This window comes from Petromyzon marinus, chromosome 20, assembly GCF_048934315.1.
Source record: "Petromyzon marinus isolate PM22_M1 ecotype Great Lakes invasive population chromosome 20, UKy_Petmar_22M1.pri1.0, whole genome shotgun sequence".
NCBI classification, from domain to species: Eukaryota; Metazoa; Chordata; class Hyperoartia; order Petromyzontiformes; family Petromyzontidae; genus Petromyzon; species Petromyzon marinus.
This window is the reverse complement of record NC_133686.1, coordinates 4,367,999-4,393,959: the sequence shown is the minus strand read 5'-3', so window position 1 is coordinate 4,393,959 and position 25,961 is coordinate 4,367,999. Positions and strand designations below refer to the sequence as shown.

The 25,961-nt window shown below is 48.9% G+C and overlaps 1 protein-coding gene across 2 annotated transcripts; it reads left to right on the top strand.

Annotated features, from left to right (window-relative positions):
• The first annotated feature begins 157 nt into the window (after window positions 1-157).
• GASK1A (golgi associated kinase 1A) lies at window positions 158-19,207 on the top strand. Of its 2 annotated transcripts, XM_032957723.2 has the most exons (7): window positions 158-1,023; window positions 3,065-3,172; window positions 7,968-9,139; window positions 10,805-11,016; window positions 15,312-15,434; window positions 15,972-16,075; window positions 17,133-19,207. In XM_032957723.2, exons 3-7 carry the CDS (start codon window positions 8,005-8,007, stop codon window positions 17,335-17,337), a joined length of 1,779 nt encoding a protein of 592 aa, XP_032813614.2. In that variant the 5' UTR covers window positions 158-1,023; window positions 3,065-3,172; window positions 7,968-8,004; the 3' UTR covers window positions 17,338-19,207. The 2 variants fall into 2 exon arrangements, with proteins under 2 accessions (XP_032813614.2, XP_075924362.1); XM_076068247.1 differs by lacking the exons at window positions 158-1,023; window positions 3,065-3,172 and adding an exon at window positions 3,179-4,554.
• The last annotated feature ends 6,754 nt before the right edge of the window (window positions 19,208-25,961 follow it).

The following is a 25,961-nucleotide window of genomic DNA, read 5'->3' as shown; positions in this document are numbered from 1 at the left end:
TTGAATTATCGCCAATTAAATGTTGATCGCGAGCACTAAGTCAAAGGCAGGCGAGTGTAGAACTTCCGAGAAATTTCCTTTGGCCACATTTTAGTCAATATCCGGGCGATGTGTAGGGGGAGACGGGGGTGGGGGTTGAATGAGGGGAGAAGGGGCTGGCTTCACTGGAAGAGTCTTAGGAAAACAAAGACTTTTCGCTCCTCCCTCTCACTCCCTCGCTCCCCCCACCCCAATCCCCCACAACTCTCACATCACCAAACCCTCCAACCCCCCTCCGCACAAGCGTCCCCCCCCCCACACACCACAAAACCAACCCCATCCCCTCTGGCAAGAGGCCACGCACGCATTTTTTGATGTCCCATCCAGAGCCGCCGCCGCCGCCACCACTCACCCAACAAGCCTCGGCACCTTTCGTTGCACGCGAGCACCGCTCGCTTTTGCCTCGATGTCAGAGGTGCGACGTTTTCTCCCGCACGGGGGCTGCGGTCGATGCCCCCCGGCTACGCCCTGGGCGCGCCAAATTCTCCGGGTGATTTTTTTTTTTGCCGCCGAGGTGACGGCCGCAAGGGCCGTTCGATGACCTACGGCGGTTCTGCGGATCGGGGGTCAGATTGATCAGCGCTCCGCCACCCATACGGGCTCCGTTGGCTGCCTTGAGTGAGGTCTTCACAGGTAGCTGTGTTTCTGATCTGCCTGCCGCATCGCAGAGGAAACGCGCCGCCGGATGCAATCGCCGACCGCGTGCCTCCTAATGATCTGGGATTTTAAAGGCGGTGTCCGTGGACGACTCTGGAGGAGGAGGAGGAGTAGGAGGCAGAGACTGTGAGTGTGTCGCTGGGAAGGAGATCTGGCAGGAGGTTGGCCGGTCGGCATGCAAGCCACATCCAGCGGGTCGCGCGCGTCCGGAGAATTCGTCCGGCTCTTGACGTGCGGTTCTGGAGGAAGATGCTCGGCGCTCCGAGTCCGGCTGCAAGGAGAGGCCACCGACTGAAGCATGGCAGCTTGGCAGACGCACCTTCGCAGGTAGGAGGGGGGGGTGGTGTGCGCATGTTGTTTGCCTGTCATCGCTCAACAGTTTGTAACAAAAAATAACACAGCAACATCCACTCGAAAAATAATATGAAATAGCCGAATGACTTCACCGCGGCTGTCTCCATCGGAGATGTCGAGATGCGCTCCGTGATGTCACTGTGCGTCTGTGAAGTGTTTTAGAAATACGATCGTCGTCAATCAAACAGCCAACAGCCATGTGACCATGTGATGCTAAATTAGCCACGATCACATACATTTACTGTTATTCTCATTCTAACTAACATGCTACGGCGTGGGTATTCACTGCTGGCCTGTGTAGCTCTCCGATGCGTTCTCGGGTTGTACCACGTGTTGTTCGGTACAATGTCCGACGTTTCTGTTTACACGCTCGGAGCTTATCCAGGAACTGAATTTTCTTCAGTCACTCCGTTAACGGCCACCATCTTTGAATATTAATCGCCGAACTGAATTCAGTCGCCGAAGAAGTTCCCAGGCGGGTGCCACGGTAGCTAGGAGATGTTAACTACCTCGCCTGGTGTACAGGAGGTCGCGGATTCGATCCCGACCCTGACGCCCGCTGCTGTATATTTGGAGTTTGCGTGTCTCTCTCTCTCTCTCTCATCATCATCACGGTGGCTAGGAGATGTTAACTACCTCGCCTGGTATGCAGGAGGTCGCGGGTTAGATCCCGACTCTGACGCCCGCTGTATATTTGGAGTTTGCGTGTCTCTCTCTCTCTCATCATCATCACGGTGGCTAGGAGATGTTAACTACCTCCCCTGGTATACAGGAGGTCGCGGGTTCGATCCCGACCCTGACGCCCGCTGTATATTTGGAGTTTGCGTGTCTCTCTCTCTCATCATCATCACGGTGGCTAGGAGATGTTAACTACCTCGCCTGGTGTACAGGAGGTCGCGGGTTCGATCCCGACCCTGACGTCCGCTGCTGTATATTTGGAGTTTGCGTGTCTCTCCCTGTGGTCGCGTGGATTTTTCTCCGGGCCCTTTTGTTTTTCCCTCCACGATTAGAGTATTTGGCTGCTATACATTCCCGCATGATAAGACACTTCATAATTTGTGACCAGGTCGCTTCTAAAAAAAAGAACTACGTAGCTCAGTGGGCCTTACCTGGTAAATTAAGTTAATTTAAATGCACGAGGAACGAAACTTCGGGCATCATTCGAAAATAGTTCGTGGGCACGACCAAAAGACATCAGACAGCTTTGATCATCATCGTCGGCGGTAATGCCCACCCCCCCCCCCCCCCCCCCAATTTATCGCGGGCATCACGAACGGGTCAGATTGGAGTGGTTAAGAAGCCTGCCGCCCAGCAAAGAAAAAAGACACCACCAGCACCCCCCCCCACTCCTCATCGAGCTCCTCTCACCCCGAACGCCCAACGCATCCCTTCCTCTACCCCCTTACCCCCTCACCCCACTTCCCGTGCCACATGGGCCCGATGAGTTTTCCAGAACGCGTTCCAATCGGTTCTCCCCCCCCCCCCCGCCCGTAACACCGCAACTCTTAACCACAGCGATACGTTTGCCTTGCCGCACGCACAACGTCGATGCCTTTCAAAGTTAGGCAACGGCTGCGCACACGTGCGGATGAAGGACAGGGGCGGTCCTTAGATCATCATCATCGTCGCTGCCGAGTTATCATCAGCATTATGAATCGGTCAGGGAATGAACTCGAAACGTTTGCTTGTGATAGACGATGAACTTCTTGGAAACTCGGAATGGATGAAGCAGATGCCACTTGGGTCAGTCGAGGATTGTCCGTGGCACTGTGTAGCCTATCAAGGTCCTCGCAGCACACGAAGTGGTGGGTGGGCAACACCATACCTGGCAGCTCCCCAGAAGTGATACCACACCGGGTCCTCATTTGACGCTGAGTCAATCTAATGGGAGGCCCAGGACAGAACTCGGGTTGCCGGGTTCATGGCGCGGCGCGTTAACCACTGCACTACCGCTCCCCACACGCCCACCATGCCAACCATAACCACCTCTCTCTCTCTGTCTGTCTCTCCACAGCTCTCTCCACTGCCCGCTTATCTCTTCACACCTCCCGGAGGAGTGGATCCGCAGCGCGTGAGTTCTCGGCCTCCCCAACAGCAGCAGAAACTCGCTGCAAATCAGCAGGTGGGTGCAGAAGGAACGCGCTGTATGGGCGCTATTCAGGATGTCGTGCAGCATTTGTGACACCGCGACAGAGGCTGCGATTTCGCCACGAGGGCCGTGGCAGGCCCAGGAAATCGCGAACCTGAATTACAAAAATCCTCGAAATATTGGGAAGTGGCTGCAGAAATCACATTTTTTTTCCTCTGCAAAAAACCATAATACCGTGCGGAATGCTCTGAAAAATACTGCACGCCAGCCATGGACGAGGGGGAAGAGGGCAGGATGGGCCTTCCCGAAACAAACCGAATGCCCCACATATTTAGATTATTTTTAATCAGTTCCGATATAACAATTTATTAATAAAAAATAATTCAGGTAATGTTTAGGTCTGGCACCGCTCCACCTTAGTCCGTCACTTTTCCATGAATCCAGTTTTCTTCTCCACGCACAACGGCCGTGAATTTTGCAACAACAACAACAACAAAAAGATCGAGACAAAACCGTGGCCTTGACCGTTATAGTTCTACGGCTCCCGCCGGTAAAGCTGTTGGGCAGCGTGGCTGCGAAGCGTTGTTGAGCGGCAGTCATCGTACAGAGTGTGCTTGTTAATCTTTGCGATATCCAGCGACGACACGAGGCTCAAGCGAGCCATGCAAATGCTCAGAGCCCCCGGGTGGCTCAAGGGGGTCCCGGATTCATGAAAAATTATTTTTGTGGTGAACCAAATATCGGCTCAAATTCAAATTGAGCTGATATTTGGTTTACTTCTATTACAAAGCGAAGTACTGTAATATTAAAAGCAGCTAATTAGTCTATCTTATCCTCATCTTGACTGTATCTCGCTTCTGTCTTCTAACTCCAAGTGTGTCTTTTGACTATATTTGTTCTTCATTATCTGACATTTGTGCTCACATAACAAGTCCATACCCTTGATTATATCTCACGGGGAGCTTATAAATCAAAACTTGGGGGGGGGGGGATCCAAAACAAATTTCTGTCCGGTAATATCCATTCATTCCTCACCACCGCACCTCCGATTAGCACGGTTGTCCACGTACGGTGCGAAAGAAGTTCACCAAACTTACGTACACACATACCACCGTTGGTTACGTCCACCCCCGCAAACAGCACGCTTCTAGATGCAAGAGTCCATGGTTCAGTGGATGTGGCACTGAGGGGCCTTAAGTGAGGACAAAGTCCACAGCCCTGAAACCCGAGGAGACTGAAAAAGCCAGAGGCAACTCTCCTGCGTCTGTCACGTCGTGAACTTTTAGGAAGAGGGTTAAGTGATCTCAACTCCGCTCAATGGTGGTACTTAGCCGTGCCACTGCACGTGTGCCAAACGGTTCTCTGGCTTGCTTTGACGGTGCGTGCGCGAGCGCTCGGAGTGTATTGTTCCATACGTAAGTAACAGCCGTTTTGGTTTCATCATTTGAATACATGTCTGGACATTATGGCTTGTCGTTAACAACGTGTACCTTGTAATAATGTTGTCGTTGTTGTTGTCGTTGTTGTCACATGCCGAACCACTAATGGTCTCACGCAAACTCCCCCGTCGCTTCTTGCTTGGCCAAAAATGCGGCTAAAAAACAAAGTGTGAGCCATAGCTGCGGCACTTGTTGTTAAATGTGTCGAAGTGTTTTCTGAGTTCGTGGTGTTTCCCACTGATTTTCAATTCATTCAGATTCGAAATTTTAAAAACCAAATTGTAATCAGGCTAATTCGATCATTTAGTGTCGTTTATGAGTGTGTTGAGTTATTTTTTTCCTTTTATAGAGTACTTTTCTCTGCCATATGAATGTGGAATATTCACCACTGGCTTAGACCTGCAAATAGGAAATAGGCGCTGCCCTACAACCACTTTATGAGAAAACCACTTTGACATGATGGACTAATTACTGAAGGGCTTTAGGTGGGAGCCGTCCGTGACCTTGCTAAAGTGTGTGCCTGATTCCGTGGGATTCACAGTCGCAGACAGCTTCGGCCGTAGAGAGTTGACAAGGCCGTCTGGGGCAATTTGCCCTGGGACTCAGATCCAGTGGGGGGGGGGGGGGGGCTCAGAAAAAAGCCAAGGCGGGGGGGGAGATCAGAGGGAGCCTCATCTGGAATTTTGCCCCGGGCCTACAAAACCTTTTCGGCAGCACTGTCAGCATGAACGTAACCGGTCCCCTTAGCTTCACTAGACTCTGACACACCGAGATGAGACCAGCTCCTTGGGTTTACCGTGGTCATTGTTTGTTAATAGCTCATTGAGCACTGTAGGTATGGAACCAGACAGACCCACGCAGATATTCACGGTGAAAAGACGGAAAATATCTCCCTTGCCCTGTCCACGTAAGCTAGAGACCATTTACAATTCATACCTTCGTCATGTTAATTGTCCTATTCTATTCGGTAAAGTCACGTAGGTAAAAAATAAAACAACAAAAATCACGACGTTTCGGCCACAACACAAGCGGCCTTCATCAGGTGAAGGGACCAGACTGTCTCGAAGACAGCGCTGGAGTGAAACACAGCCAAGCTCAGACCGCGACCTTTAAGCTGTGTGAGAGTAATTAAGGTGCCTTGACAAAGGAATTAGCATAAAAATTTGCATTTTAATAGGCGGACTTAGCATGATGAAAGGTAGGGAGGGGGTCGACCTGTGCAGGCTGAAATTGTGTCTGTGTTTGTAGATCTGAATTGCCTTCAACCGAGAAGATGGTTTCAAATTAAGCAACCATTGGAAAGATGTTCTAAATCGAACCAAACATTAAACTAATTTTTCAATGGTACAGTATATTTTTCAAGTAGTGGTACCCCAAACTTTCACAGCTTAAAATCCCCTTTTCACACCACCAGCATGTGGACGCTGCCGTGCCCCCTCGCCAGCCTGCACAGGTCGACCCCCTCCCTACCTTTCATCATGCTAAGTCCGCCTATTAAAATGCAATTTTTTATGTTAATTCCTTTGTCAAGGCACCTTGATTCCTCTCACACAGCTTAAAGGTCGCGGTCTGAGCGTGGCTGTGTTCACTCCAGCGCTGTCCTCGAGACAGTCTGGTCCCTTCACCTGATGAAGGCCGCTTGTGTTGTGGTCGAAACGTCGTGATTTTTGTTGTTTTATTTTTTACCTACGTGACTTTACCGAATAGAACCAAAGAGTATGGATCCTTGCAGTCACGAAAGCTTCAAATCTAGAATTAATTGTCCTACCCATAAACTTATGTGTTCACGGTATGGGTACATAGACGCTCACAACAACGAGTGGAGCTCCGGACAGCTAAAACGCCGATAGTTGGCACAGTGGGGTGCACAGGTGGTGCATCTGCCAGCCATCTCGGTCAGTCGACCCATGGCACCTGGTTCTGTTCCGTGACCTCCTGCCAGCGGGCCTTCGACACTTCACTTTGCCTCAACGTGCAGTGTGCACCTAGCATGGCACTAGCGCCGTGGTGACGTGATCGCCACTTAGTGGTGAACGATGGTTGTTGTTGTTGTATATGTATCTTACTCTAAAACTCTGATGGTGTGTGGCTACTGCGTGAATACGATAAAAGTATCCAAATAATGTGGTGGACTGGTGGCGCGTTGGTTAGCGCACTGCACTGTGAACTTGGTGACCTGAGTTTAATTCCCGGTCGCCATGACTTACACCAGTGATGCGTGATCTATGAACGAGAATCAGAATTTTTAATTATAGTGGAGGAATCCAATGAGTTATGAAGCTATTTTTCACAGATGTCCAGTGAGGGGCGGGTAAGAACAGTACAACAACAAACAATAGGACAAACACGATTGCAGTGCAAAGTATTGGAAAGGTAAATAAATCACTTTTTACAAACAATATACAAATAAAACTAAACAATTATTATGTTACCAGTCCGAGGCAGCCCGACTATACCAACCCACACTGACCAGTGTGGCGAAGTCCACTCAAAAACCTCCAATGCAAAGAGGCCTTCATCCACCAGTGGATTTACAATGGGCTGTACATTCTGAATGTCGGGTTTTTTGTTTAAACATGGCAAAGATTCTTGAATCTGTACCCTCAATGTTAACCAAAGATCGGACACTAAAACTCACCCCTGAAGGTGGCTGTTTATATGACGATATTGAATTCTTACCATTGCACACGTGGAAACCCGTGCGCGTAATTGCACACTAATGTTATCCTAGCTTATCTCTAACATCTGTTTTTGTCAGTTTCCAGAAGAAAATTTTATTTACACAACCCTGGCTTACAACACCCTCACACCATATTTGATCTGCGCACTGCCAGCTGCCTTCAACTGAACTGTGAAATGTCAAAATGTACAAGAAAAAAAGCCACGATGGGTTGGGGGTGATACCCCTCCTGAATAAACTCTGAGAGAGCAGCTGCCAGCTTGCTGGGTTCTTTTTTTGCCTGTGAGACCCACACATTTTCACGCTCACACGCCGAACCCTGCGAATGTCACGCACGCGTGCTGTATGCGCGCGCGCGCGTGCGTGTGCATGCCCGTGCGTGCGTGCATCTGTGCGGTAGCGCTTGCCTAGCCGTTTAACGCACCGCGCCACGTTCCCCAGCGACCTCCGTTCGATTCCCGCTCACCGAAAATCCGAACCAGCCTTGGAATCTCCACGAGGTCAATTAACTCAGCCTCAAACGAGTACCCCGGGCGTCACGTAAACATCTGGGCGGCTCGCCGTGGCTTTGGCACACATCGCACCCGCTTTGTGCGCCGTGCATTGGCATTCACGGGCGGTCGCCAGCAGCGCTCTGCCCCGACGGCCTGCATGGCCGCGACGGGGATCGTCGCGTGCGTCCGTGAACTTCCCGCGCGTGTGCGCGCAGGGCCCCGTGACGCGAGGCACCCCGGCGGCTCTCGAGAATGCGCCTGAAGCGACGGCGGCGCCTGCTCTGCCTCGCGTGCGTCCTCACGGCGCTCGTCCTCGTCAACATCATCGCGTCGCTGCCCGGCGGCAAGCCCCGAGCCCAGCGGCCGCTCGCCCGCGGCGAACGTGAGCGGCCGCCGCGGCACCGAGGGGGCGTCGCGCTGGGCGCGGGGGCCGAGCGCCAAGGAGGAGGCCATGCCGAGGTGCTGACGGAGCGGCGGCCGGGCCGGACCCACGACGGATCGCGACCGCGGGCGGTGAGAGGAGGCCGCCAGCGCTTTGGCGACGACAGCAGCGACGAGTGGCTGGCAGTCGACCCGGTGCGGAGGGACGAGGCGAAGGCGGCTGAGAGGAGCGCGGCAGGAGATGCCGTCGTAAACGGGCGAGCCGCCGAGGCGAGCCGCAAGCAGCGCGCGGGGCGAGTTGACGGTGTGAACGAGGCGCAGGAGGAGTCCAGCCTTGTGGAGCTCATCAAGGGGCAGGGCGGCTGGCTGGGAGAGCTCGGGGGAAAGTGGCTGGCAGGGAGATTCGGCCTCTTCCACGCCGGGCGTGAACCCGGTCCGCCGCTGAAAGGACCCGGAGAGCGCCGTGCACCTAGAAACGTGCCCCGCATTCCCAGCAAGGCTGCTCCTGAACCGGGCTCCGTCCCAGCGCCCGTGCCTGACCCGAGGCGCTGCGCTGCGCTGGGCCTCGCTTTCGACGGGTCCAGCGACGGCGGACCCCCGGACGCACCCGCCCCGCCTCCCTGGCTCTCCCGGGAAGATCTGAGGATCCTGAACCTGCTGTCCGGCGGCGCCGTGAGGCGCAAGGAGACCCTGCCGGGCCACGGGGCCGTGCTGAGGCTCACGATGGGAGCGGCGGGCGGGTCGGCGTCCGCAGGGCCCCTGCCGCCCGTGGAGGCGGGACGCGACTATTGCGCCGAGGGTGCGTGCGCGCTGGCCAAGCGCACGGGCGACTCGTACGAGGTGCTGGCCTTCCACCTGGACCGCGTGCTGGGGCTGGGACGCGCGCCGCCGGCCGTGTCGCGGAGGCTGGACAGCTGGCTGCTGCCGTACAGGTTCACGAACGGCACGGCGCGACCGCTCATCTGGTGGGTGCCGGACATTCTGCGTCTCAGCGACGGCGCCAGCGGTGGGTGCTACTTTGCTCGGGAACGCTCAACATTCATAATGGTCACAGCAGAATGTATGTACGTGTGTATGTTGAACTTCTTTCGCATCGTACTTAGCCAACCGTGCTCATCGGAGGTGCGGGGGGTGGGCAACAACACTACACACAAAGAGCCGATCTAAAGAAATTCGTTTTAAAGTGTTGTAGTGGTGGTACAGATAATCCAAAGTAGTGTCAAGCTCGGGCTGCCGCCACCGCTGCTTTTCTCAGGATCATGCTCCTCTTTTTTGTCGAAAGGTTAGCTGTGATGGGAAATCTGTACGTCTACGGGGGTCTTTAAAAGTCCTGCTTATGGTCAGTTGCGTCATAACTATACACCACGACTCAAGTGTGCGCGCGTGCATCTGTGCGGTAGCGCTGGTCTAGCGGTTTAACGCACCGCGCCACGTTCCCCAGAGACCTCCGTTCGATTCCTGCTCACCGAAAATCTGAACCAGCCTTGGATCTCTACGAGGTTAATTAACTCAACTTCAAATGAGTACCCCGTGCGTTACGTAAACCTCTTGGGGGCTCGGCGTGGCTTTGTCCACATCATTGGCATTTACAGGCGGTCGCCAGCAGCGCTTGACCAAACTTTGATAATCGGAGGTGCGGTGGAAGGACAACAAACCGAAACACAAAAATCAGTTCTAAAAAAAAATGTTTTTAAAGTGTTGTAGTGGTGGTACAGATAATCCAAAGTAATTTAATGCTCGGGTTGCCGCTACTGCTGCTTTTCTCAGGATCATCCTCTCTTTTTTAAAGCTCTCTGTGATGGGAAATCTGTGCATCTACGAGGAGGAGTGTTAAAAGTCCTGCTTATGGACAGTTGCGTCATAACAATACACCGCCAAAATTTTAATTTAAAGCTTTCGTGTTTCCCTTCAACGTGACTTTACCGAAAGAACCAAGAATATAATACACCGCCACTCAAGACGCTGCGTGTAGTTCTCCCCCTTCCCGTGGTGGTGTCTCGAGATATTAATTTTCCCACGACGTCCGGTACAAAGTTGACGGCATTCGTAGCGCCGCCTTCCGCATCGCGTCCTAGGCGACAGATTGTACGGCAGAGATGACAGCCACATTTGGAGCTCAATTGAGCACACTGCTCTGTGGAACCCAGTGACCTCCGTTTGATTCTCGGCCTCAGCTCGTGTCAATAGAGAACACTGTCCGAAACCTTTCCTGGGCCCCCACTAAAGTCAACTCCGCCTTGAGTGAGTACCCAGCGCCATGTGAAAACATCAGCACTGGGGAGACAAAGCCGGCCCGGTGTGGTACTGGCCAGAGCACCCCCTTGTGTAGCAACTGCAGGCCTCAACAGAAACTTAACATCTTTGCCAATAACAACTACCCTCAAAGGGACAATACACATATAATAGGTGACTTTTTTGCAACGGCCTTTCGTCATCATAGCAAATACAGATCCGTTGTGAAGTAGGACAACTGCACAAAACATTAGCTCGGTTTTTTTTTCTTTAACAAAATTTCCTTTCAGGGCAGCGTTATAGCCCAGCGTACTGAGCGTTCTTGTTTTACTGTTGTTGCTCGCTAACGGGCTCTTGCCCCCAACGGTCCGCCCGTAAAGTCTGCGCCGCGAATCTTCGCTCCGTTCGCGTGCGCGCGTGCGTCTTTTTGCCCGCGCAGAAGAGGGAGACGACCAGAACTCCTTTCGGCTCACGTGGCCGCAGTACCAGGCCGTCCTTCGCGGGGAGTGCCACGGCAGCCCCGGCGGTGGCGGCGGCGCGGCGAAGGGGGACGGCGCTGGCGGTGGCGGTGGAGGAGCCGCGGGGGTCTCCTGCCCCCCCGTGAGCCGTGCCGAGTGGGGGAGATTGGCCCTGTTTGACTTCCTCCTGCAGGTGAGGTGGCTTTCTTTTGCCAGGGGCGCTCTGGCTCGGCGCTCGATCTGGCACGCTGCGAATGCAGCCTGACTTGCAACGATTGCTTCGGTCAATCTTTTTCACGCAAAAAAAAGGCCCTGGCTTTCAGGGGGTCTTTTTTTTCTTCCCCGCCAGCCCCCTCCTGCCATGCCAAGTCTAATAGGGCCTCTCCAGGGCTCAATTCGAACTGTGGAGCGAAATGAGTTGGCCTCGGGCTTTTAATGCGCGTTGACATCATCACACGCGAGACCGCAACACTTGACACGGATCGCATGGAAGGCCGTTAGCCACTTCAGTTAGCCGCCGAGGGGAGCGGCCGACACGAGCTCCCTGTGAAACGAAAAAAAGACGTGTGGCCGCATTGTGGCATTTAAATTCATACGCCCCCTCTCGCCTCCTTTGTCTTTTCTCCCCACCCCCTGCTCCCTCATCTTCTCGCTGCCTCTTATCCGCTGCCTCTCCTCTCTCCTCATTCTTCCGTGACCATCTCTCGTAGCCTTCGGACGCCCTCCCGGGTAAATATAGCGCGCCCTTCTCATTTGCACCCGCAGTGCTATTTTTTGGTGCGTTAAGTCGCGTGGCAATGCCTCTCTAGCGAGGTTAGTTTAGGCGAGCGCAGCGTGAATGTTTAATTAAAAAAAAACCAGCGAATACAGCTTTTCTGGCATTTAACCCAGATTTAAATTGGTAACAACAACAACAACAAAAATCAAATTACTCGCTTGGAAAAATCATAACAACAGAACATTTGCAAAGTAAAAACAAGGGTGTGTGAATTGCGTACGAGTCTTAAAAGGGGGAGCACGGAGAAGCCCCGGAGTTTTTGTGACAGCGTTGGGGATTGTCGCCACTGTCATTATCCGCAACAAGCAACAGTGCACCTTCGATTAGTACGGTGCAAAAGAAGTTCAACATTTAAATTTTTGACATTTGATTTTTCCAGGTAATGCCCACTGAGCTATAGAGCTCTTTTTGAGAAGTGACCTGGCCACGGATGATAGCTCAACGAAGTGGCTTATCGCGTGGAAAGTTAAAGTTATACTCCAAAACGCGTGTTTCTAAATGTGGAGGGGAAAAACACTGGAGGACCCGGATAAAAATCCACGCGACCATGGGCAGAAAGAAAGACACGCAAACTCCAAATAACCTGCCAACACCGCACGGAGACCAGACGCAGTCGCGCAGGCCTGGCTGTGGGCCTCTTGCTGTTTTTTTGTACACGCAAAGGGCTGCTCGTTATGCACCAGTAAACGTTTTATCAAATTAAATGCACAATGCGTGCAAGTAAATTGAAAACTCATACTTTTTTAAGAACCGATTTTTTTTGTGTTGCGTGTGTTTAGTTTGTTATACCCGCCACCACGCATCTGATGAGCATGGTTGGCTACGTACGGCGCGAAAGAAGTCCAACATACACATACGTACAAGTAAAATGGTAAAAGGTAAAGGTGCAGGCACTGTATTTGCTTGTTCATGCCACTGCTGGCGGAAGGGCCTCCAGTAAAATGGAGCTCTCCAGAGCCCCTCTACGAGAAGGTATTTGCCTCCTCTTCCATGCTGTACAGACGTATTGGAAGAGGTAGGATTCACCCACACAGTACCCCATAGGGAGTGATCATGAAAGTAAGTGAATGATGATGATAAATGTGGGATTTAAGCACAAGGTGCCATCTTACTTGGTATTTACAGTGGCTAGAACTTGAGGTTTACATTCAAGCAGCCCACAAGACGGACTAGAGGAGCACAATGCACTTGTTAAGGAACCGCTGATGGTTTTTGCACAATGGATGAGTGCTCGATACGAGTTTCTGTGTGTGACTTCAAAATTCGCGGGTTTCCTGCCTGCGCTGTGCTTCCTGTCGCTATGGTTTTTTCCCCTTATAATTGACAGATTTGAGCACATTCACACATTGCACATCCGACTTCAGCATTCACACCTGGAGCGGGCCTCACTTTGAGCCATCTCAGCCTTACGTAAGGCTTCGCCTCATCCTCCAACATGGCATTCCTCCTCGTGCGAAACACCAATTGTAAACAAGCCGTTAATATTCGCTTGCTTTTGGCACGTCCGACATACATGAAACCTCTGCAGGACCTGGTAACAGCTGTGCTGCATTAAATCCCTTGCTCTATAATAATAACAATAATAATCATTCAAGAAGAAGGCAGCCATGCGTGCAGCTAATAAATCACCTTGCGTCAAACAAGCTGACGCTATCAGCCCCCCTCGGAGTTTGCGTCATTTTAAGAACTCCACAAGTCTTCGAGTGTGTTTTGCGTTACACGCGCCTCGTACATAATTCCCTGTGCGAGGAATTTTTCAGGACAAAAAGATCCCCCCCTACACCCCGTATAACCTTAACATACTGTCGGGCCAAGTGCTATTAGCGAGTAGCACCTATAAAGGTCGGAACGGCACTCGAGGGGGTGAGCGGCCAACACCACGCGCCGGCCGCCTTTGTCTTCCCAGTGGCGATGTTTACACATCGCACCAAGTATTCATTTGAGGCTGAGTCGACCTAGGGGAGGCATAGGAACAGTTCAGATAATCGTCACCGGTGTTGGCCGTGAGCGGGAATCGAACACGGGTGGCGTGCACACACACACACGGACACACACAGGCACACACAGACACACACATGCACACACGTACACACACACAGGCACACACACAGGCACACACACGCGTTAGGTTGGAGTAAACTTTGGCCGTGGTGGCCCTTCGATGTTCTAGTGACGACTGCCAGGCCCCGCCCCCTCCGCGTGTTGCCTCCACGTGGAGACTTCGATCGGCGTGGACCCAGGAGCGTGCCGCGTTTTCACCGCGGCGTAAATGCCTTTGTTTAATCACATTCATTTCCCTCAGTCTGGGGGATGGGGGAGTGAGTTCTTGGACCGCTATTTTACACCCAGACGAGAGCTCGATGCAGGAGTTCATATTTAATGCCAACTGAACCAGGGTCTATGCCAGGAATGTTTTTTTTTAAGCAGAGACAATCCCTTTAGGCTACCTTTTAGCGTTGTTCATGTTTTAACGATGTATGCCCCCTATTTTCTGGCTGGTTTGTGTCCGCATGCCTCCCTGTGCACCCTTCATCCGATGCTCCATCGGCACTCAGAATTAGAAAGTCCTTTTCTTGGTGGTGATGCTTCTTTAAGGGGCCGTTCATAAATGACGTCACGCACTTAGGGGGGGGGGTCAGACATTTGTGACGATGTGTGACGAGGGGGGGTGGTGAGAAATTTGACGTCACATCAAAATGCGCAACTTTAAATAAATACAGACAACATGTTCTACTTAATTAAATAGACTTTTTAATAAATGTTTACTCCTACAACATCAGAGTGCAGCGCCACATTAAATACGCACTACAATGACAATAGTTTAAAGCGATTTGAAGCATGTTTTATTTGGGGGGGGGCAGAGCTTTGTGACGTCATATTTGAGGGGGGTCTGACTTTTTGTGACGCCGTGTAACTAGGGGGGGGGAGGGGGTCAAAAATCGTCCAAAATCGCGTGACGTCATTTATGGACGGCCCCTAAGTGGGGTAGAAGTCGTGTGGAGGCCGCCACGGTGGCGAGATTTTAACTACCTCGCCTGGTCCACACGAGGTCGTGGGTTTGATCGTGACTCTGACACCTGTATATATGGAGTGTGCGTGTCTCTCTGCCCGTGGTCGCGTGGATTTTTCTCCGGGTCCTCCGGTTTTCCCCTCCACATTTAGAATCAACGTCATGCGTTTAGAGTATTTGGCTTCTATAAATGTCCACGTGATGAGCCACTTCGTTGAGCTATCATTTGTGTTGGCCAGGCCGCTTTTGAGAAAGAGCTATGTAGCTCAGTGGGCCTTACCTGGTAAAAAAAAAAATAGTTACAGCTTTTCAGCAACAAATCGACTTCAACACCGCTATTTCTATTCAATTTAGTTTACTACTGAAACAGGGCAGTAGTTATTCTCTCTCTCTTTTTTCCTCCTGATGATGACCGTATTTATAAGTCGTTAAATCCATCTCTTTACTGACATCTCGTTCGAATGACACTATTTCAATAACAGACTAATTATATTTAAAACAAAATTTGACGCGAACGAGACCGCAGCTTTGACAGGTTGACAATCTGCAATGCTCCACAGTAATTACACTTCAACGTGACGAAGTCTACCCAGCTCAGCGGTAAACAAAAATATATTAAGCCCGGCGAGGTGCCGAAGAAGGGGAAGCCAAAGGAAGCACCACGAACACGACGAGGGAGAGCCCCGGTTTCTCCCGCCAGGTTTACGACCGGCTGGACCGCGGCTGCTGCGGTTTCATCCCCGACCCCAGGGACTCGTGCGTGGAGCAGGGATTCATCGATAAGTGCAGCAGACCGGAGCACCAGCGGCTCGTGCACGTGGTGGTGAGCGCAACTCGCCAAAGCCCCTCGGCGCCGGGCAGACACGGGTGGCTGGTGATGCGTACATGTCAACCCCCCTTTTTTTGTTTTCAGTGCCCTACCTAATTACAAACAAATTAAATCGGTCACCCCGTGCCCCTTCAAAATCCCAACGTTCATCCTACAAAGTCCCGTCACAAGGTATAAACACAAACAAATAAAAAAAGGTTTTACCCGTATTGAAACGGATTTATGCCGTATGGAACTGAAAACTAAATTCCCCTGTACAGGAATACGTGGTGAACCACGTGGGTTGACACGGTATGGGGATGTGATGATGCACAGCATCACCGCTCTTTTGCCACTTCCTACGGCGAGCCAGCCTCTATTTAATAACCTCTCCCTAACAGCGCTTGCCCCAACCGTCCGTAAGACGACAAAGAGCAACTTCGCCTTTGCACGCGCACGTGTCTGCGTGTGCGCGTTTACCTAGCCTGGCAAACGATGCCCCCCCCCTCCCCCACCCCTGCTGTCTACGGCGTGTGGATGATGTGAGCGCAGGTCCGGCAGTCGAACCCCAGCCGCCTGGTGTTCATCGATAACGCTGGTCGTCCCTTCCAAGGGGAGGACAACCTCAACTTCCGAATGCTGCAAGGGATCACGCAGTAAGTCCGTGGCGCGCGCGCACACACACACACACGGGCGTCGGGGTGGACAGGGTGTAGCTACGTAGACTGTTGGGAACTTGTGCAGTTAGGGGACAACTTTTAAGGCCGGCAACAGCGAGGCGGGGTGGGGGGGGGGTGTTGTGGCCAGAATAATGCCCAGCCGCCTTTGTCTCTCGAGTGCCGATGCTGAAGCATCGCTCCAGGTCCTCGTGTAAGACCGAGTCGGCCGAGTGTAGAGGCTCAGAGCCAGTTTAAATATTCGTCACTGATGTTGGCCATGAGAGAGAATTCTAACACGGGTAGCCAGGCTCTTCAGCGCGCTACAGCGGTAACCACTACACCACCGCTCCACCCAACGTATCAACAACAATAGCCAGGCTAGGTGCACTTGAGACCACGTCAAATGTCCACAACGCTGACAGGAGATCATGGGACAGACCCAGGTGCCATGGTTCATCTGAATGGGATGACTGGCAGATGCACCACCCGTGCCCTCTACTCTCGATCTGCTGCGTTTTAGACGCCCGGCGCTCCGCTCGCTGTTGTGAGCATCACTTCTCCATCCTCCGTTGTTGTTGGAGGGTGACTGCCTCCACTTCCTAGTAGTATACTTCATGAGCCTCCTCCACAGAGGCCGATCTTGACACCGCTGGTACCAGTCATCGGGAGGTCCACTCATATCTACACCACATCAGCCCATCTCTTCTCTAACCCGTGTCACACCCATTTAGCCCCCTCTATCCGGCCAAACAGAAGTTACTTGGGCAGCATGCGGTATCTGGGCATGCGGGCTACATGACCCAGCTAACGCAGCCTTGCCTGCTGGAGGAGCTCACTGATGGTACTGTGTCCTGCTCTTTCACAGGATTTGTGAGCTCACACAATCCAGCCTGGTTAAAGCCAGGATGGATCGTAGGCAGGCCAGGCTGAACGTTTCAAACTGGTGCAGATGTTCGCGCAAAGTAGTCCACGTTTCGTAAGCATCATCGGCACAACACACCGTTGGCACGCACGCACGCACACGCAACAACCCGCATATTCTTGTTCCACCCAGGTTTCCAGCATTGGCCGTGCGAGTGCTGGAGTCTCCCTGCTTTGGCCCTGCGCTGCTCCACTCGCTGCACCTGGACAAAATATTCTGGGAGAGCCAGGGGGGGCTGGCCGGGGTGCGGCGTCTGGTTGTGGCGATAGAAGCCCGCGGGCGCATCCTGCTGCGCTACATCCGGGAGCACGGCATCGCCACCGCGTCCAACGCGTGACGCACGGCAGCGTGGCACGTGGGGGGCCACGGGACGCGGCGCGCCGATGAGCACGGTTGGCTACGTACGGTGGCGAAAGAAGTTCAACGCGCGTGCGCGCACGTGGCATCAGGAGGAATCTGCAGAGCGCGACTGCCGCTCTTGCGGTGACTGGGAAAAGAAAAAAAAACTTGAGAGAGCACCTGCAAAAGAATTACGATTGGTGAAAAAGGCGAGAGAGAGATATGGTGTAAATATTCAAGAAAACCGTCAAGTGGTTTCCTGCTCACTTTGAGCATTGAGGCTGTGCTTTTTTAGCCCGTTAACAACACTGAGCCAATCATGGAAATTGCACATCCTTGTGGTGGGGGCGAGTATACCCATGACTTCCCCAAAAGATGATGGTTATTGCATTGACCCAGAGGGGTGATGGGCTGAGATTCACCCCCCCCCCCCCCCCAGCCAGGATTTAAAATTCATAACGTTCCAATTTTCGAGCCGCCTGCTTCTGACACTGAGCCACTAAGCTGTAAAACAGTAGGAACGAGGCAGACGGTTGGTGCCATGTTGCTTTACGAGAATCACCAAATGCAACGCGGGTCTCCATTCGCTTAATGGGCAGCATGGGCAGTTGGCAGTCGGTCGCCAGGCTGTGAAAATTTCGCTTGGCAACGAGAGAGAAAAAATCCACTTAAAATATATGCTGAAACGATGACTATCACTGCAGTGTGGTAATCTGCAATACTTTTATGATTCTATTACATCTAAGTGGCATTGATTGTTGAATAGCGTTAATTGTTTACATGATATTTTACGCGTTTTCAATTTCATTTGAGATTTTAAAGGACAGGAGGCAATTATGTTGTGTATCTCTTGTTTATGTAATTTCCGCATATATAAAATGTAAGTACATATCTATTTACGATTTTGCTTGAAGCACAGTAACTTCCGTTTGCCCTTTTTTCATACGGCGTGGTTCACAAGTGTCCATCACATAGCTCCTTCCAATCCAATTAAGATGTAACCTTTGTATGCTGAATGTCATGCACAGCCTCAACGTATCGATGTATTATGCTACTCTTGTGTTTTTTTTAATTGTGACCCAGTTGCATCGCGGACACAAATTGTCCCTTCCTCCCACACTACCTGCCACCGCGTTATTGACAACGCTGCATTGTTACCTTGGGTATTCTAAAAATGCCCCGCTGTGCTGTGAAAATGAACAACATTTGGCCGCCTACTGAAATGTCAGTGCACTGAACATGTACAGCACAAATAAAAATCTATAGCTTCTGCCCCATGCGAAATGTCATGGATTGTTTTGATTTATCATCTCATTTTTATGGATTGTTATTGTATTTTCGGCCTTTGTACAATTTTGTTGAAACCCCTTTGCCTAAACATTACGGTCGCAAATGTTTTGTTTGTGATTTTCAGGAATGGTAAACGCTGTATTCTGATGCGCACAATTCGTCGCAAGTGTAAGGGTCCAGAGTACAGCGTTGGAGTGAAACGCTGTCCTCTGGACAGTACGGTCCCTTCACCTGATGAAGGCCACTCGTGTTGTGACCGAAACGTCGTGATTTTTGTTGTTTTATTTTTTTACCTACGTGACTTTACCGAATAGAACCAAAGAGTTTGAAATGTTGATGTCAAAACCTTTGTCTTGATCAGTAACTGAACCCAACGTTTGGAGGCGTTGTTCATGTGCATTTAAGCACAGTGGTTTGGATTCTTAAAATGTGTCAAGTGGATTACTTAAAGTCTCCTTATATTTCAACATCTAATGTTTTTTTGTAACAATACTTTATATTTGAACTTTCTTCATTCAAGATTGTAAAATACTTTATTGTTCAATTTCGTCTTTGAGAATAAAATGTTTGGTACTGTACATCTGCGAGTCGACGAATGTCCATTATTTACATGACTAACAAACACTATCACTCTCACTGAACCTTTTTTAGAGTAAATACTAGGCTTGTAATGATGCATCAATTAATCGATTAGATTTCGATTTAAAGCTTTCGTGACTGCAGGGATTCATCTTCTTGGTTCTTTCGGTAAATTCACGTAGAATGGAAATAAAATAATAAAAATAAAACAATGAAATAAAATTCTCACGACGTTTCGGAGGCAACACAAGCTTCCCTCTTCAGGTGGGACAGTCACAGCAAGATCGCTGATCAAGTGCGGAGGCTCTGAGAACCTCGAGCTTAAATACAGGTTAAGGGGGGGGGAGCCAAGTGGGGGACATTGATAGAGTAGGCCAAAACATTCTCAGTGAAGGCTTTTTTTCCCAGCAGTGGTGTGAGCAATATATTTCAGGGCTGCACTTTTACCTATGTAAATATTGCGGTGGAAAATTTTCTGGAGAATACCAAATACGACGTTGTTTTCCAAAATATTTCTTTCATATTCTTCGGGTACCGTCTTGGTAACAAATAACATTTGTCGTCTTCTTTGGTTCTTTCGGTAAAGTCACGTAGAATGAGAATAAAATAATAAATTGATAAAATAAAATAACACAATAATATTCTCACGACGTTTCGGCCACAACACAAGCGGCCTTCATCAGGTGAAGGGAGCGAGACTGTCTGGTAGGACAGCGCTGGAGTGAGAGAGCCACGTTCAGATCACGGCTTTTAAGCTGTGTGAGAGGAACAAAGAGCCTTGACGAAGGAATTAGCATAAAATTTAGCATTGAAAAGGCTGAATGATTAGCTTGTGACTGGTCACAGAAATAGCTATGTTAAAAGTTAAAGCATACACATCCGCAGAGGCACCCATTGTTAAAAGGAATTAGCATAGAATTTAGCATTGAAATAGCTAAATTAAGGCATTCGCTTGTAACCGCTACAGAAATAGTTACGTTGAAGTCAGAGCATACACATTCACCGAGGCACTTAGTACAAATCAAAACAGGAGAATTTAGCATTGAAATAACTAGGCGAATTTAGCATTGAAATAACTGGGTGATTTGCTAGTGACTGGTCACAGAAATGACTACAAATCTGAGCTATTCACAGTACTATATAGTGAACCAATAAAAACTAAAATATAAATTACCTTCATGTTATCAATAAACTCTATATTCTCCAATCAGCTAAGCTACCAACCATAAGTCGTTATATATCACAATGCTATATGGCGAAAAAATATAACAACAAAATTCAAGAACTACTCAACGATGGCAGCTATACAAAAATAAAAAGAGATCCCACCAATAGCCTGGTCACCAAAACGAACAAAATTATCTCTGATTCAACAGCATTAATTGATGAGAACAAACAGTTCTTGTTGAAACCCTCTGCTGCCAGACCACCAAGATTATATGGCCTTCCAAAGATACACAAAGAAGATACACCCCTTCGTCCCATCGTCTCTACTATCAGCTCCCCCACCTACAAACTGGCACGTTTTCTGGCTGATATACTGCGACCTTTCACTGGAAAAACCACCTCTGCGGTACTAAATTCTACTCACCTGGTATCGACAATCAAAGACATTTCCCTGTCCCCAAACGACCTGCTTGTCAGTTTTGATGTGGTGTCCTTGTTCACCAAAGTCCCGGTACCTGACACCATCGCTATCATTGAAGACCTGGTTCATCAAGGACTGCATACTGATGTACCCCCCCTGGTGAGACATTGCTTAACCAACACATACTTCACCTGGAATGGAACTTTCTACAAACAAACTGAGGGCACCCCAATGGGCTCCCCCCTATCTCCGGTTGTAGCCAATGTATTCATGGAAAAATTTGAAACTGACGCCATCCAGGCTGCCACTCTACGCCCGACCTTATGGAAGAGGTACGTTGATGACACCTTTGTCATCTGGCCACATGGCCAGCCTGCTCTAGACCAATTCCGCGACCACATCAATTCCATACACCCAGCCATCAGATTTACCATGGAGGTCGAAAAAGATGGCAAACTACCCTTTCTGGATGTCTTAATTAAAAGGAGACATGATGGTTCAATGAGCCACTCTGTCTACAGGAAAGCTACCCATACAGATGCTTACTTGAAACCGGATTCCCACCACCATCCATCCCAGAAGAACTGCCTCATCAAGACTCTATACCATAGAGCCCAATGCATTTCCGACCAGGAACACATTACCAGTGAACTCAAACACGTACACCAGGCTCTCAGGGCTAATGGCTACTCCGACTACACAATCCGCAAAGCCATCACTCCAGTCATGAAGAAGGATCCTCTTGTGGAGCCACTCAAAACCATCACCTTACCCTACATTGCAGGGGTCACTAAAAAGATCTCCAAAATCCTGAATAAACACAAGATCCAGGTCCGATTCAACACAGTACACAAAATCCGTGATTTAGTTCCATCTGTAAAAGATGCTCTTCCAGACATACAGTACCCGGGCGTTTACAAACTAAAGTGCCTCTGTGGTAGTAGCTACATTGGAGAAACCAAAAGACATATCTCGGATCGCATCCGCGAACATAAAGCAGACTTGAAACACGGTAAGACGAACTCCTCTGCCGTGGCAGATCACTGTTACAATTCAGTGGGCTCACATGACATTGACTTCTCCAAGACGGAGGTTCTTTGCAAACCAACTGGCTACCATGAGAGATTCGTTCATGAGGCCATTCACATATACAAGCACAGAGACAATTTCAACCGAGAAGATGGATTCAGGCTCAGTAACCACTGGAAAGATGTGTTAAATCATTTCTGTTCTTAATTAATTGTAATTTTACGATGACCTTCAGACCGCAGCTCTTTCGCCAGCATTGCCTCTTAATACCTCTCACACCACGGTTAATGGTATGGTTTACAACATGGAGTATACTAGGGCTTCGCAGCTGTCTCTCTCCCCCTCCTCTGTTCCGACCATGGACGAACTCGTCCGTCTGAATGGGGCCCGTAGCTATCCGTGGTACGGAAATTTGAGGGTAAGAATCCACCCATTTTTTCGCCATATAGCATTGTGATATATAACGACTTATGGTTGGTAGCTTAGCTGATTGGAGAATATAGAGTTTATTGATAACATGAAGGTAATTTATATTTTAGTTTTTATTGGTTCACTATATAGTACTGTGAATAGCTCAGATTTGTAGTCATTTCTGTGACCAGTCACTAGCAAATCACCCAGTTATTTCAATGCTAAATTCGCCTAGTTATTTCAATGCTAAATTCTCCTGTTTTGATTTGTACTAAGTGCCTCGGTGAATGTGTATGCTCTGACTTCAACGTAACTATTTCTGTAGCGGTTACAAGCGAATGCCTTAATTTAGCTATTTCAATGCTAAATTCTATGCTAATTCCTTTTAACAATGGGTGCCTCTGCGGATGTGTATGCTTTAACTTTTAACATAGCTATTTCTGTGACCAGTCACAAGCTAATCATTCAGCCTTTTCAATGCTAAATTTTATGCTAATTCCTTCGTCAAGGCTCTTTGTTCCTCTCACACAGCTTAAAAGCCGTGATCTGAACGTGGCTCTCTCACTCCAGCGCTGTCCTACCAGACAGTCTCGCTCCCTTCACCTGATGAAGGCCGCTTGTGTTGTGGCCGAAACGTCGTGAGAATATTATTGTGTTATTTTATTTTATCAATTTATTATTTTATTCTCATTCTACGTGACTTTACCGAAAGAACCAAAGAAGATGAATCATTGCAGTCACGAAAGCTTTAAATCGAAACATTTGTCGTCTTGGTAACTTAACCGTAAAATTGACAATGCAAAGGAATACAACAACATGATGCTCAAATCAGGCTCGAGTAAATTGTTCTAATTCAATTGAGAAGCGTGGCCACACGAATCAGGTCCATTTTTTTGTTTTGCCGCATGACTTTTAACGTTTAGATGTGGCACTGCAGGGCCCACACTCGAGCTGGATGCGAATCGGACTACGCTCACGGCCGTCACTGGAAAAAAACACGCTGCTATTACACGGACGGACGTTTAAACAGATAGGCACGACCATCCACCTACTCTCGGCGAGAAATCACCGGCCACTTGGGAAGGCGTGAAAATAACGGCCCGGGTCTTTTGAGACTTTTAGGGGCCGTCCATAAATGACGTCACGCACCTGGGGGGGGTGGGGTCAGACATTTGTGACGATGTTTAACGATGTGGGGGGGGAGGGGGTTTGAGAAATGTGACGTCACATAAAAATGCGCAACTTTAAGTAGATATAGACAACACGTTCTACTTAATTAAATAGACTTTTTAATAAATGTTTTCTCCTACAACATCAGAATGCAGCGCCACATTAAATACGCACTAAAATGGCAATAGTTTAAAGCGATTTGAAGCATGTTTTAATTTGGGGGGGGGGGGGCGGGGAGAAGAGCTTTATGACGTCATATTTGAGGGGGGGTCTGATTTTTTGTGATGCCGTGTGACGAAGGGTGGGGGGGTCAAAAATCGGCCAAAATCGCGTGACGTCATTTATGGACGGCCCCCTACTAGGGTAGCATTGCGAGGCTCCCTAAGCCTTTATAGAAAAAGGGGCATTAATTTCCCATTGATGTCATTGGACGTTCTGGTGGAATGTCACACGTGGCAAACGAGGGTTTTGAGGTTGACATTCTGTCAGTGTATCCATGTCTCAGTAAACATGCGGCGTTTGGTTCAACATTAGCATGTGGTTGAGACCGTAAACGTTGGCCCAACTTTCCATGTTAACTAGGGAGTCGTTTTGATTTAAAGTTTTCGTGACTGCAGGGATTCATATTCTTGGTTCTTTCGGTAAAGTCACGTAGAAAGGAAAGAATAAAATAATACAAATATAAAACAATCAAATTCTCACGACGTTTCGACTGCAACACAAGCAATCATCATCAGGTGTGAAAACCACAGCAAGAACATTTTCTTGTTCTACGTGACTTTACCGAAAGAACCAAGAATAGGGAGTCGTTGTTTACATGCACAGCTAATTTGTTAATCCACTGCTGGATGAGGGTAACCCAATACCATGCCAGTGATGGGGTTTTATTTATTTATTATATTTCACTATGCTGGTCAGCGTTTGGTTTGTAGAGACGTGGAGCAAGACAAGGAGGCATAAAGCTCCAGAATAACAAGGGAGTTGTGTTGCACTGTCCTCTGCTGCCCACAACATAACCCCGCAGCAACTTACAACACTTCTTTAAAATGCATTCTTGTCACCCATCCAAGTAACTATTCAGGCTCCAGCCTGCTTAGCTTCTGGGATCTGACAATTGAGCAGCTGCATTTCAGGCGATTTGATCATTGGTCATTGAAATAATGCAACAATATTATAACAACATAAATGAGACAGCGCTTTCGTTGTTAGTATATTCCGATTGTGGTATCAGCATTATTTTCTTTAGATGGACGTTTCCGTTTGGATCTCTGCAGCTAGCAGTGCAGCACCCTGTATGAGAAAATGTCCCGAGAAAATTACATCTTAGACCAGTGGTTCTTAACCTGGGGATACACGCACCCCTTGGGAGTGCGAGATGCCCTTTATGGGGGTGCGAGACAGCTACTTTGTTTCATCAAACCTATGTGTTTCAAAGATTTTTTTTTACGATTGAGAACCAAAGAGCTGCAGTGAAGGTTAAGAACCACTGCCTTAGAATGACCTCTGAAAACATTGCGTTGTTAACCACAGGAAGACAAAACCTTTTTAATGCCCTGCAAAGAAGCTACATTGCCTCTCCAATAACACAACATTATTCGTATTGTTATATCTCAGCAATAGAATACATGTACACCAACGCAAGCGGAAAACCAAAAGGTAGCCTGATTCCTGTGTTTGAGCATTCATTGGTAAACCGGGCTGAGACCATCAATTTGCTACAAGATATAATCACACCCTGGAGTCACGCATGCCACTACCTCACTACGTCTTCTTGGGTGGCTGTCATCTACTTGAGGAGGGCGAATTAACTAGAAGATACATTATTTTTTATGTTTATTATTAATTATAATTATTATATGGTGGCAAGGTTGGCCATGTGTTAATTTGTGTCCACATTTACCGCACACATGTGTGGAGTAATTTAAATAAAACCTAACTGCAACAGGTTTGAGATCTAGACGAGTACACTAATGAAATATAAAGTGTAGCAAAAGGGCATACATACCTGCCAACCCCTTATCAGTGCCCTACCTTATTACAGACCAATTCAGACCTTATTAGTCACCCCGTGCCATTATAAATCTCAACGTTCATCCTACAGTCCAACCACAAGGGAGAAACACAAACAAATAGACAAAAAAATGTTTTGCTCGTATTGAAACAGCTGTACGTCGTATCGACCTGTACAAAATTACGGGGTAAACTGTATCGCTTGACAGGTACAGTGAGGGAAAAAAGTATTTGATCACCTGCTGATTTTGTACGTTTGCCCACTGACAAAGAAATTATCAGTCTATAATTTTAATGGTAGGTTTATTTGAACAGTGAGAGACAGAATAACAACAAGAAAATCCAGAAAAACCCATGTCAAAAATGTTATAAATTAATTTGCATTTTAATGAGGGAAATAAGTATTTAAACCTTTAAGAGTGCTCCGAATCTCAGCTCGTTACCTGTATAAAAGACAGCTGGGAGCCAGAAACCTTTCTGATTGAGAGGGGGTCAAATACTTATTTCCCTCATTAAAGTGCAAATCAATGTTAAACATTTTTGAC